Raw genomic sequence first — 13,421 nt, 5'->3', positions numbered from 1 at the left:
AGAATTCTATCCACGTTTTACATCACGTAAATCAATAATCTGATACACAGATGTTTCGGAGGGAAAAAAGAGATCGGCGTATTTCGTGAGAGCTCCTCGACCTTCGTGCCGCACGCAAGAGACGTCTGTGCTAAATGTACGTCCCAGGATTTACTTCTGCGGATCTTTTCCAATCGGAATTTTATGGATCTGTCACCTCTCTTGTGTCCCTTCCTCGTATCAACGTGCCGATGGACGAGGGCGAGCAAGAAAACGCGGGGGAATCGGCCAATCAATGTGATAGGGTTTGGTAAACGAATCGTGACCCGAAATCGGGTCACTGACACATTAATTCCATTCGCAGCGTCTGCGTGCGTTAACGAACACCGACGCCCACCGACATCCGTCTTCCAGAAAAATGGAATGCGCGAAATCAGCCGCAATGGTTTTCGGTAATTGAGGCACGACGGCCACTTTGATGCTGCTTTCTCTCATCTTATTTCGATTTCAAGCGATTTCAAGCGACGTATTTGTCAAACAAACATCTACTTGGGTTGACGACATTATATGTAGCAATAGATAACTGCTTTTGAAGCCCATATGTATTGAAGATTGAAATTGCATATTGAAAATTGGATTTGACTAATCCGAACAAAGAAAGCAAAGATTAAAATTACAAGTTAGAACTAGAACTCAGTCTATTTTTCTAATCAATTGCAATATTAACTAATGGCTTGGCGACTTACTAGTTATGTGATGATAAACACGTGACATTTGTAAAAAGTAAAAAAAAACATTAAAAAAATAAAAAAAGTAGTATTTTTTGATCGAAGAAAATCCTGATGTTCAATAATAATTTTGTATCAATTGTTAAGTGTATTTTTCAATTTTATAAATTGCGTGTAGTCGATACGAATTGTCTGACTTGAAACGCAATCGTAAACTAAAGCTAGAAAAAAATAATATTTTAAATTAGATTGAGTATCAATTTTAATAACAATGCTAAAAGCATCTTAACAAAGTATAAAAAAACTTTATACTCAATTTGTAGAACTGAAAAATGTATTTAATAATAGACATAAAAATATTATTAAACATCGAAATCCGCTTCGACTAAAAAAACGGTACTTCTTATTTCTTGTGCATAATATGTATGTTCATATTAGTCCAATATTCGAATTATTGTTAAAAATGTAATACATGTGTTTTATTAATGCAATATACTTATCCACATTAACTATTAAAATTTTTTTGTGACGTATCCTTCTTCTTTCAAAAATAAGAATTTTTTTAGGTGTTAATTATTCTAAATACTTGTAAATACAGAAACGAAAAAAGATGTTTTAATATAAGGATTAATAAGAAAATATTATTACTCCCACTTGAAAAATCTTAAAAAATTCTAAGAGAAGTTAAACAATAAAAATTTTCCCACTTCATAATATAACAGCATAAATAAATAATAGCAAATAAAAGTTAAATGTTTTAAATAAGATGTAAATGAAGAAATACATAAATGCTTAGTACTTACTGCGGTAAAAGTAATGCAAACAGTAAACCCTGATCTGTGGGACTGTTAGAATTTTTCAACTGTTTCATATTGCACGTATCTTAAAAATGATAACCGGACCGCAGTGCTTGATGGAGACAGATGACATATAAAACTATTATAAATTTAGAGCGTTTCTTGTGGATCTTAAGAAAATTATTGACAAGTTTCAATAGTGGTCTGTGAGACCAACATTATAATTTAAAGGTTAAATTAAATTGATTAATATCGATTGCATTGCATGATTGCAATCATCATGATTGGACAATCTTCAATCTATAATCGATAATCTGAATTTTCAATGCGTAGTCCGATACGAGCTTATGGCGTATTACGCTAGCTTGTTACATTAGGTTACATCGCATTATCACATTAATGCGATGAAGAAAAGAAACTTCGCAGACGCGAAAGGTTCAGAGCATACAAATTACGAGGCAATAATTATTGCGTAATTTTTCGCAATGTTAAAAGTACTTGTGTTACTGCAATTTTAACCAAGAAAGAGAACGTAACAGTTTATATAGCAATTTCTGCACAAGTTTAATTTCGTAACTCTGTTATTCGCACGTAACAAAGGATAAATAACGATGGTTTTAAAACTTATTAGGATGGCTTACTACATTAGAATACATCACGTTATTATATTAATGCGATGAAGAAAGAAAGCCTTGCGCGCGCGAAAGGTTCAAGGCATACTAGACAATTATAAAGTAATAATTATTGCGTAATTTCTCGATTTTGAAAGCATTTCTGTTCTTTCAATTTCAATTAAGAGAGAATATAACAACTTGCGTAGACCGCATTTTCCGCACAAATTTAGTTTTTCGATAAACCGATATTGATGTTACATAAACAAATAATGTAACATTATCCGAATTGCATAATTTTTCCTCGAGTACTCGTCGTTGTTTCCCCAAAGTAGAACGTTGCGATATTTGATATATTTGAACATGCATGTTTATTCACGAACGGAATTTCGTCCACGCATCAAGACCAATTTCAAGAAAGCGAGGGGAAAAGGTTTGAGGTGCTAGACCCGACCTGTCCCGATTGGCGAAAAGATCGAGAGACCCATTGAAATCTATAGTTGGTTCTTTGGGGTCGTTACTGACGAACGAAAGACGGCGAGAGATCGTAATTTAAATGGAAAGATGCAATTTCACCTTAATGCGACGGCATGGACGTAAAAGTTTTACGAGCCTTCGCGACTCGTCGCGGAAGCCGGACGGAAAACTCGACTTTCATTCGCGAGGCATTAGCCAATTGCCAGGCGATTCTTGCGACTTTCATACTCCGACGAGCGTGTGCCGCGCGCTTTAATAAACTTTCAGGAAGGAAAGAACTTTTCCTTCGCAATTAAAGTAACTGTCGCTCTACGGGGACGAGATGCTTGGGAAAGGCTCTACGAGATGGCTGCGAAACGCGAGATCTAGGTCGGTTGGTAACAAAGGTAGCGGCTGGTAAGGGGGTTGAAACTACCCTTCCCAGCCACCACTCGGTTATCATCGACCAAAGGAACCTTACCAGCGAGTTTGTCGAGCTTATCAGCGACTGAAAGCTCGTGGGTGATCGGCGCGACAAAGCGGGAATTGATAAAACTACATTGGCTGAAGTGCATTTGTTGCATATTGATTGAAGATAATTCGGACATAATTACAACTGAATAATGCGCATCATTTATTTACGTTATGTAATTGTCGAGTAAAATATTAATGCTGAATAATTTAATTGCTTAATAATTTAAATTTCTGTTAATTTTATTACAAGAGTGTACGGAGTAGGAATTGTTTTAAACAATAAAAATTCGCTTAATCCAAAGAAGAATTCATCCGAAGATGAATCTCCTTTCATTCGCATTTTATATCCGGAGAATGTGAGCGACCTTCCATTTAATTCGCGACTATACGATGTAGAAGAGAACAACGGGCGTCGACGTCTAATTGCGTTGAGGAAATTCCGCGGAAGGAAACTGTAAATACGGGCGTTAATTGGTTTCAATGGACGGTAAAAGCTCGTAACAAGAGACATGGAGCAACTAACAGCGCGGTCGACCGTACGAAAACAGGAAATCAATGGAAATGAGCAAAAAACGTGTATCCCGTTTCGATTGTCTAAATTCACGAGTTTCAATAAAGTTTCAATTTGGGAGTGAAACACGCGGAAAATAAAAATATCTTGCGTTCATCCGAAGGACCGATTAGCGACTAACAATAAGTGAAATGTATAATTTAACTTTACAAGTGACACTTGGCTAAGAGGATTCTAATAGAAGGCGTTAACATTTTATGCGATCAGGAACGCGTAACGACTCCAGGAAACTGGTGGGTATTAAATGCGCGACAGTAAAACGGTGGAAACGGCTAAGAACACTCGAGAATCCCGTAATAGATCTTGAAGAGTGATTTAATCCTATTTCCGTCGTTCCACGCGACACGTCTCCGTGAAGACGGAATAAAAATTCCACCGTGCGATGACAGAATATTCAGAGAAGTTACGAGAATGATTAAGTGAATCGTGCTCAACGTTCGCTTGCCGCTTCGGGTTTATGAAATCAAGTTAACTCGATTTCAGATCTTTCGCCTCTCATTTTTCCCCGTTCGTATGTACTGTACATTTCTTGACCGCTCGGCTCCTCTTTTTGTTGCAGGTTATTCTGCCGCGGCGCTCCTCGCGATCCTCTTCTGCATCCCCTTCGCGCTGAGGGTGCTTATTCACAAGGAGACCGGGGGATGGACCAGCTGGCTCCAGGCATTCTATCACGCTCATCTCGAGCTTTTCCTCGGGAACGGCTGCCTAGGTAAGACGATTCTCTATCACGAGAATTTCGCAGAATGTACTGCAAAAATTCCATCCACGAATAGTCCAATCGACTTGTTTTCTTTCCCTTTCCCTTCTTTCTGTTGACTTACTACTTATCTTTCGCAATGTTGTATCAAATTCTTTAAAAAATCATATCGATTATTTGCATCTCAATTATGGATTAGCTTTTCGTCTAAAACACGGAACTCGCGTATTATGCTTGAATTCAAACGTCTTTATTCATTTATTCCGAAACATTTAATATCGTTATGTCATATCTCAAAACATTATCAAAAATATAAAAATTTCATCGAATATTCGAGTATTACGTTTGAGTATCTGTGTAAAATTCGAGTACAATTTACTTATTGGTTCAAAAGTTATTTAATTTGTTGTTTACTATTCTTATGTAAAATCGCGTTTTACAGAATTTATTTACAAATTTAATGCAGAAGCAGCATTATTAATTAAAATAAAATTTTTACTACATATACTAATAAAATTTTAATAAATATTTGTGTAAAAATTTATTTAGATTCACTTACTCGTTTAAAAGTTATTTATTTAAAGTTGCAGCAAAATGTAGTGATTTTTACAGCAAAAACTATTGAATATAAGTTAAATTTTTTGTTTTCTTCTTAGCAGCTAATTTCAACGTCAAAATTCGCACATTTACGATCAAGATTTTTTGTTGTCAATTAGAAAAAAAAGAATAAGAGAAACTTCAGTTTTTAAATTTCGATAACTTTTAGCTCGTATTGTATAGCCAAATATCCTTAATGGCCAAGTTTTTCTATTTCCTTTTACTGCGCTTTTTTCGTATGTACTTACTCAAGCAGGAATACTTTTTGCTCTTTTTCTAATTTTTAGCTGTTATTTTCCTTCTTCTTACTTAGTGTTTCAGGTTTTGAAATTGCTCATTCTTAACTACTAATTCCTGAAATGTTTATAATTGTTAACACTATATTAAAAAAATTTTATGTTCGAGTGAATATATTTATTTTAATATCATTTCCTTCATTTATAAATAAATATTAGCTAGAATAAATAATTTAGTTTTAATGTTAGGAAATATTTTTTAAATTAAGGAATTGATGTTAAAATAAATATATTTGCTTGAACATATAATTTTTTTCAGTATATAATTAATTCTAATTAGTATTAATTATTATTTCTATTTATGTATTTAAATTTTTGCACTTGAAGGAACTTGTTCCAAAGCGAGTAGGAAATGCTGCTTCTCTCTTTCTCTTTCTGAGTGCTGAGCTAATTGCGCGATTAGCTCTTCGATTTTTTTCATACATCCATAACTCTGTCTATAATGCGTACAGTAAGCCTTAAGCTGCAAGAAATTGACTAATCATAGTCGAACATGTTGAGAATAATGTGATTGTTCAATTTCTTATGGCTTAAGATTTATTGTGCGCATTATAGACAAACCATAAAAGCGTGAACACACAAAATGCGTACATATACGTATAGCCAATAGCATAAGCAATAAGCATTCGGCATAAAGACATATTGATTTATATAAGAGCTCATTCGTCCAACGATCTTATTGCAATGCTACATTATGCTTTTTGTATATTACAGCTCTTAAACTATAACCTTTATGTTTCCATTGATGTATAGTTTTTAATTTTATTATTTTATTTTTGTATTTCTGCATTATTTTGTTACCGTTTTTTCTTTTCGCTATTTTTTATTTGTTATTTTTATGTTCTTAAAGGGATTGCTTTAGAACATTAATAAACGCTTTATCTATCTATCTTTGTCTCTCTCTCCTTCTTTCGCGCGATCTTCTTGTATTTCTTATCACTTATTAGCACCATTCTTACAAAAATGACTGATACAATTCTCGCGACAAAGGGGAGAGGGGAAGAAATAAATTTATCTGCATTATCTGTTCACTGCACCATGCGCCGAAAGAAATAGAAGATCGCTCGCGCATTACGAAACTTTTCGTTTGCGACGGAAAACTTTTGCTTTCTCGTACCTCGCAGCTCTTATAAGTTACAACGATTATGGCGATTAGAAGTTCAACCTGGTGCAGTTCAGAGAAAGAGAATTGGAGAAAATGGGGCGGAAAAGAAAAAAAGAGCGTTAAAACATTCTGTCCAGGCGACGAAAATGTGTTGCAAAAGTTTTCCGACTGATGCTGTTGTGGGGTGCGGATTGGGTGCGTGGGGATTGGGTGCGCACGAAACGCACAGGTGCCTGGTGACGCAGAGAGAGCTTTTAAGGCCGACTCAACATAGCACTACGTTCGAGAGATATAGAGGTTAATTGTATGCATAGGGGTTGGAGTAATGATGCTTCTGGCATTGACAGTGGAGCGTTATGTAAGCGTCTGTCATCCCGGACAACACACGCGGCCACTCTGCGGACCACCTCACCTAACAGTGGTGCTCATCCCTCTGGCTACATTTCTCGTTTATCTGCCGAGTGTATTTCGGGGTGAAATTACGACCTGCCTGCTAGCGTCCGGCGGTCCCCTAATCTACCAAAGGAGAGACAATCAGTCGTTTCTCGACTCGTGGTACTATCAGGTAATTTATGTTTCCTTTTCGCTCGCAAAGTTGCTCTTTCCTTCCAGTAACAACCTCGAAATGTACTTTAAAGTCGACAACAGCCGAACGTAACGTTGTTAATTCGTCTGTTAAATCATTAATTACATTAGTTTACAAATTTTACATTAATTTGATGTAAGAAAAGAAAACTACGTTTTTTTTTATGTATTTCGATACTGATGTGAGTTCAAATCTGTCGTTAGAAAAATTTCACCGGATTGATTGAAAAAATACTGATAGCACCATTTAATTGATAGTCAAATTACAATAAATTATTATAAAAATATCCTGCAATGTTGTTGTTTTAGTTTAAATTTATAACATAAAAATGTTATAAAGATTGTGCAAAACTAATCCAAACTACTTTTACTGCTACATTGTGTGCAATACATTAGTGGAAACAAGAATCAATGAGAAATTTGTCTATTTATATCATTTTTTTCATATATATAAAGAACACAAATTAAACGTTCATAACTTTTGATTTATTTTCTAATTTCAATAAAACTTTTATATTAAAGAAAATGTCTTATAAAAAAATTATTGTTATCTATAACATAATTAATAATCATTTATGTGAATACTTACACAAAACTTGTTGAAAAATTAAAATACTTGATCCAACGTTTGCGTTCATTCAACAATTATTTAGTTGTAGAAAAAATTTATTCATGTCAACCATTAAAAATTTTAATCATAAATTAACTAAACCAACTCAATATTTGGTTGAAAATATCGGACTAAATATTCTAGTTTTTCGACAAAATTTTTTTCAGTGATCATATATAGAATGTGCTCCATTAATCTAAATTCATAGAAGTATGTCTGACGTCCAAAAAGGATCTGACATTTAAATTAAGGTCAGGATTGTAGAACATTCAGCGTATTTAGTTATTATATATTCTATTGTGCGAGCTTAAACGGTCCATACCATATTTAACTTGAAATTCTAATTTTACGAGCTCTTCGTGTGTATGACGCAAACATGTATTTCAGGTGTACAAGGTGGTGCTAGAAGTTGTTTTTAAAGTGGCGCCCACGATCCTCCTCGCCGGATTCAATCTGAGAATAATGATAGTGTACAGAAGGTCCTGCGAGCGACGCCGGAGAATGACCCTATCGAGAACCGTCAGCAGCGACGAGGATCCAAGAACTTTCGCCGAGGAGCGAAGGCTGATCTTGCTCTTGGGCAGCACCAGCATTCTCTTCCTAGTCTGCGTCAGTCCGATGGTTATCTTAAATGTCACACTCAGCGAGAGCAATCTTAACAATTATCCTTACCAGGTAAGAGGAACCACTCTAAATATTTTTATTACATATTGTCAATTATTTCCAATGTGACAACTCCGTCTGTCGAGAATCCTTACCCTTTACATTTTAATATGAATCAACAATAGAGTTAAATTCCAATTAAATTAAAAGTTAATTTATGAAAACAACTTCGCTCTTCCTGTGACCCATTTTTTATCCCCGTCATTTTATTGCAAAGATGCTAGATCAAAATTTACTTTTCCCCGCCCGCTCTTCCTGAATAATTGATTTAATTATTCCGGCATATCCTCCCCCGCCACCTCCTCGCACGCCCAATACACGACTTCATCAATTATGAATTCGTCCATTAATTCGCCGTGTTCGGTTGCAGGTGTTCCGAGCACTGGCCAATCTACTGGAAGTGATCAATTACTCGATCACGTTTTACATTTATTGCCTCTTTTCCGAAGACTTTCGAAACACTCTAATTCGTACTCTGCAATGGCCGTGGGTCAAGAGCGACCAGGGCGGCAGGAGTCTGCCCATGAAACGTTCCCCGATACCGAGACCGACCACGACAACGACGACGACCCCGCCAACCACTACAGTCGCGACCCCCGGACATCTGGCTCGTGCCAGCGTTTAACACGGATTTTTTGCCATCGATCCTGGCGTCAACCGCTCGGTAGCCAAGCGGTGGAACAAAAAGGACTCGGACCTAGCGCGGAACCGACGCGACGCACCGTGCAACTGTAAATGTCGAGGCGGGTTTGATTGCAAGAGCGAAAAAAAAACTCTGTTAAAAAATAGAGCCAGGTGTCGCGAACGATACACGAGTATGCCGAAGATCGTGCGCAATTACGTAGAACAATCTAGTTTGCGTGATAATAGTAGAGGGTGATTAAACTGCCGTCGCGTTCTTTTTCCTTTCGGCCGACGATACGATTGCTGCGAGAAGACGTTGATTCTCCACTGGACATTTCCTGCGAATCTTTCGATTCTTACGAGTCGATCCACGAGGAAATATTCGAGCTATGTGTATTCTCTGCGTACCGGTGAAGTACCAGAATAGTTGCAGAGTATGGCCATTTACGAAACATTCCTGCGTATTAAAGTGGCTTAAAGCTGGGCGTGTCTATACGGTTATTGCTGCTGAATTTGAACGTTTGACCATTCCGGGGGATTAGATTCCAGCATTAAATCGACCGACCTGATTAAATAGTCGATATCCCATTATCTCTCCCTCTGTCGAACGACGCGCTCGCTCGGCATGATCGCTCGATCGCCAAGTAACGACGAAAGTGTATAAAGAGAAGGAATTCTGTGTAAGCCATCGCATCGCCGCGGTGCCCCGCAGAACTCTTTCGTGCTCCGAAGTACAAGCTGGAAAAGTTTCTGTCGTCGTCGACCAAGTTTGCGCGAAGCGGAGAAAGAGAAAGAGAGATGCGGAAAAGAAACAAGAATCACCGTAATGCGCCCGTGCGCGCTGCAACGCGAAGAATTTATCAGAATTCGCTGTGGAGACGCGGCGACAAGACTTGTGCATCGAGTCGCGAGCGATCACCGTCGTGCTCGTTGAAAATTAAACGAGAAAGAGCACTGGGCGAAGGCGCCGGGCGACGGGCGCCGGGTATGGCGAAGATGGAGAAGAAGCAGAACGAGAAAAGGAAAAATCGAAATGTGTCAAGTACCTGATCGTACAAGGGAATCTTTCCCGCGAGAATCTCCACGGAAGATTGCCGGGGTGAAATCGAGGTGGAAGAGAGGAGGGACCGCGTTAATTCCGGAATCTCACCGGAAGCTAGAGACTCTAGAATAAGAGTCTGTGACCATAAGGCGATTTTGTCAAAATCCTGCGTGAGAAAAAATGTACGTCACACACGTGGTGGAAGAATAGTAAAGTGTGCTCATATATGTCACAAAATAAATTGTCCAGACACAGAACATGAAAGTTTATTTTATGCTACAAATTAATCAAATATTATACTGTTTTAGGAAAAACTCGATTGGAAACGAAAACTCCTGCCAGTGATGCGTTTTCATTAAAAGTATGATTTGGATTTGTAGCATAAAATAAATTTCCAATGTGTGTCCGGATAATTAATTTCGTTGACTGCATATACTACTTTGTTCATTTAATATTATTCCGTCACAGTCCTATCTTTTACACACGTTTTTCCACTCACACAGATAAAGATAAAAAATTGATGCTTTGTTACAATCTTATTTAAATACATTTTCAATCTGATTTTGTTAATAAATCAGTGAATGATTCGATTTGAGCATAAGTTTGCCTGTGTAATACATCACTGCCAAAAGTTTTCACTTCCAATCAAGTTTTTCCTAAAAAATTATAATATTGAATAAATTTATAGCTTAAAGTAAACTACCAATATCGTGTGTCTGGACAATTAGTGATTGTATACACAGAGAACGTTTAATATCGTGCATTGTATTAACCGCATCCATTTCTACACGGAAAGAACAATTTTGCTGAAATACAGAACTGAAAATAATTACGTTGAACCATTAAAAAAATTATACTGGACGTTTAAGCTAATTGCTAGGATATCAAAACTTTTAGTAATAGAATCATTATGCTTGAATGTTTTATATAATTATTTTAATACAATTCAACATAAAATTATATATTTTTTTATCTATATTTAGCTAAATTTTTAGACAGTAAGTACAGTAAAATTATTTTTTTTCGTATAAATTCTTGGATAAGACTTAACGCACAATGTAAAAATAGAAACAAGGAATAAGAAACAATTTAATACGTTAAATAAGGAAAACACATAAACTCTTAAGAAAAAGAACTAATAAAGTGTTTCAATCAACTAATAACTGTATCAGTGCTGCACCACTAATTGCATTAGATACTGCATCAATAACTGATGAAATATCATCAGTTCCTAATATAGCAATCAGTTTATTGAAACACTTTATCACTTCTTCTTTTCAAGAAAAAATATTTCTTTTTATTCATCATATTAAATTGTTTCTTATTCCTTGTTTCCTATTCTTTATTTTCTGTTCCCTGTTTCCGCTTCCAAGATAGCCGTCATTGGAACAAAATCTTATTAGCTGTTTTTACAGCTTATTTTCTATCTACCATGCAAAATTTATTAGCTCTTACTCACTCTTATTCCTTTCTGTTTTATCTCTTTCTTTCTTTTTCTTTTTTGATAAAATGAATGAAATAAAACTGGCTGTCTTATGGCCAGCCTCAGATACTAGGGTCTCTCTACCGGAGACGGAAGGCGGGGCGCATGAGAAAGGTGTGCCACGGCTTCTCCGGACATTTAAAATAACACATAACGTCGAGAAACATTTTATCGCCGCGCCGCGGTGAATCATCATGTGATTTATTTCCGTGTGAGTACTATATAATTAAAGAGCTGCCGAGCGCCAGTGAGAATTACGCCTCGTCTTCGCCCGCGTTATCGGCATTAATCTTTTACACACCGCAATGTATCTTCGCCGTCGATAAGCTACGTTCGATTAGACCTAAGCAATTTATGTATGGCGTTCTCGATAACGTTTCCTTCACCCTCTCATTCCCCCCTCCCGCCCCTCCACCCCCCGGGACGGGAATTGAATTTCAAGGAGGTCCAAGTATTGAGAGAGTAAAAGGGCGCATCGCGATACGAGCAATATAAACCGCTCTAGCCTCGTCTTTCGGATCTAACGAAAGGACCGCTGCCGGCTACGATAATAATATTCTATCGAACTCTCTCTCTCTCTCTCTCTCTCTCTCTCTCTCTCTCTCTCTCTTCGAAATAAACCGCTACCTTCTGGTTGCATCGCGTTTCGAAAATAGCTGCCGCACCTTGCAGAGAGATATTCTCTCCCGGGGAATCGATAATTAAATTCGTCGCAACGGGTCTGCGCTCGCGGTTCGATGGTAATATTATTTCGTTCATTTGCATACGTAAATCCCAAAACAAAGAATATTTTGCGACGCGCGTATACTTCATAGCCCGGACGCGATAGCCTTGGCGAGGCGCGCGAAAAAAGAAATAAATTTAGAGAAAGTGTCTATTTTCTGTTTGCAAGAATCTCTGCGTCCTCTCTGTCCTCATTATGCAAACGGGAACGCAAAAGTTGGAAAAGTATAATAATCAATAATTTACTTGGGAATAGAGGAACACGCGAAGGGAGGGTTTGATCTCCGTTCCTCCTTTTTAAATCCTCCGTTTTTATCCTACTTCATTCCCCGAGGAAACGAATTGCGGTCCCCGCAAACTTCCCAGATTCCAACATTCCCCAGTCCCTTGAATCGCTATTTCCTTCGAGCGTGATTTACCAGGGAGAGGGAGGGGGAGGAAAGGGGAATTTTTTTTCGACGATCAGTAAAAATATCTGCGAGGTGCTTCAGCCAACGCTCGTCACGTCGAATGCGACAGCGTCGGCTCGCTGTCGAACCAGATGACGAGTACATGACGAGCGCTCGCTCGGCGTACCTAGCCTCGCGGAAGAACTCGTGCAAACAGGCCGCGCCGTTCAATCGTTCCTTTCGATCGATTTTTGCGTCATGCGTCAGTCCGTGAAATTTTGATATTTACCGCGCGGATCGATGAGCCCTCTCGCGTGTGAAGCTCCGCGAGGGGTAAGTGGGAAAGAGGGGACGTACACGCGCACGTTCTTGCAATGTGGAGCACCGATTAAGCGCGGCGGAAGAGCGGCGGGGAGAGAATCTCCGGCGGATGGTTTCCGTTCCGTTGCGGGGGAAAATCGTTCCCGACGCAGTGGCAGAAACGGGAAAGGGACAGGGATGAAACGGTCGGCGGCAGGATTTTCGCCGTAGTTAAGTGTGGGGGCGGTGACCAAACTTCTCCGTCGTACGGTACACCGCTATTTGGAAATAATTTAGAACAGCGGTGCACCAGGGGATTCGTTTCGGCCACTGCGCCGGGATGGGCGAAGCACACATCGCGCGTACAGCAGAATGGATGAGTCCTGCCATCATTTTGGGGGATAATTTAAGCGCGCGTACAGCCTTTGCGAAAATAACGAAGAGATACGCTGCGGTGAGAAGTGTGTTAAGGGAGCAAATATACTGTATGTCATAATAAAGTTTCGAAATACGTAGGCGTCGGGATGTTTACCGTCGACGTTGTACCATCACTCGCAGAGATGTAGCATCGGTATCTCTCTTCCGCCCAGCAAGACAGAGAGAGAATAAGAGAGAGAGAGAGAGAGAAAGAGAGAGAGAGAAATACTCCAATGTGTCTAAAGAATAAAATCGCTTCCCAAGCAATAGTCTA

At 38.3% G+C, this 13,421-nt stretch overlaps 1 protein-coding gene across 7 annotated transcripts in view; it reads left to right on the top strand.

Moving 5' to 3' along the window:
- Positions 1–13,421, top strand: part of LOC105196073 (probable G-protein coupled receptor B0563.6) — a 73,333-nt gene extending 59,912 nt beyond the window's left edge. For 6 of the 7 annotated variants that reach the window (XM_026132023.2, XM_039458481.1, XM_011161802.3 and 3 more), the window contains 4 exons: positions 4,176–4,325; positions 6,626–6,876; positions 7,894–8,181; positions 8,540–8,794. In XM_026132023.2, the coding sequence (XP_025987808.1) occupies positions 4,176–4,325; positions 6,626–6,876; positions 7,894–8,181; positions 8,540–8,794 (944 nt within the window). Of the gene's footprint in view, positions 1–4,175; positions 4,326–6,625; positions 6,877–7,893; positions 8,182–8,539 lie in introns of all 7 variants that reach the window. The other variant, XM_039458483.1, reaches the window with a different exon arrangement.

This window comes from Solenopsis invicta, chromosome 16, assembly GCF_016802725.1.
Source record: "Solenopsis invicta isolate M01_SB chromosome 16, UNIL_Sinv_3.0, whole genome shotgun sequence".
Taxonomy (NCBI): Eukaryota; Metazoa; Arthropoda; class Insecta; order Hymenoptera; family Formicidae; genus Solenopsis; species Solenopsis invicta.
This window is presented reverse-complemented; position numbering and strand designations above follow the sequence as displayed.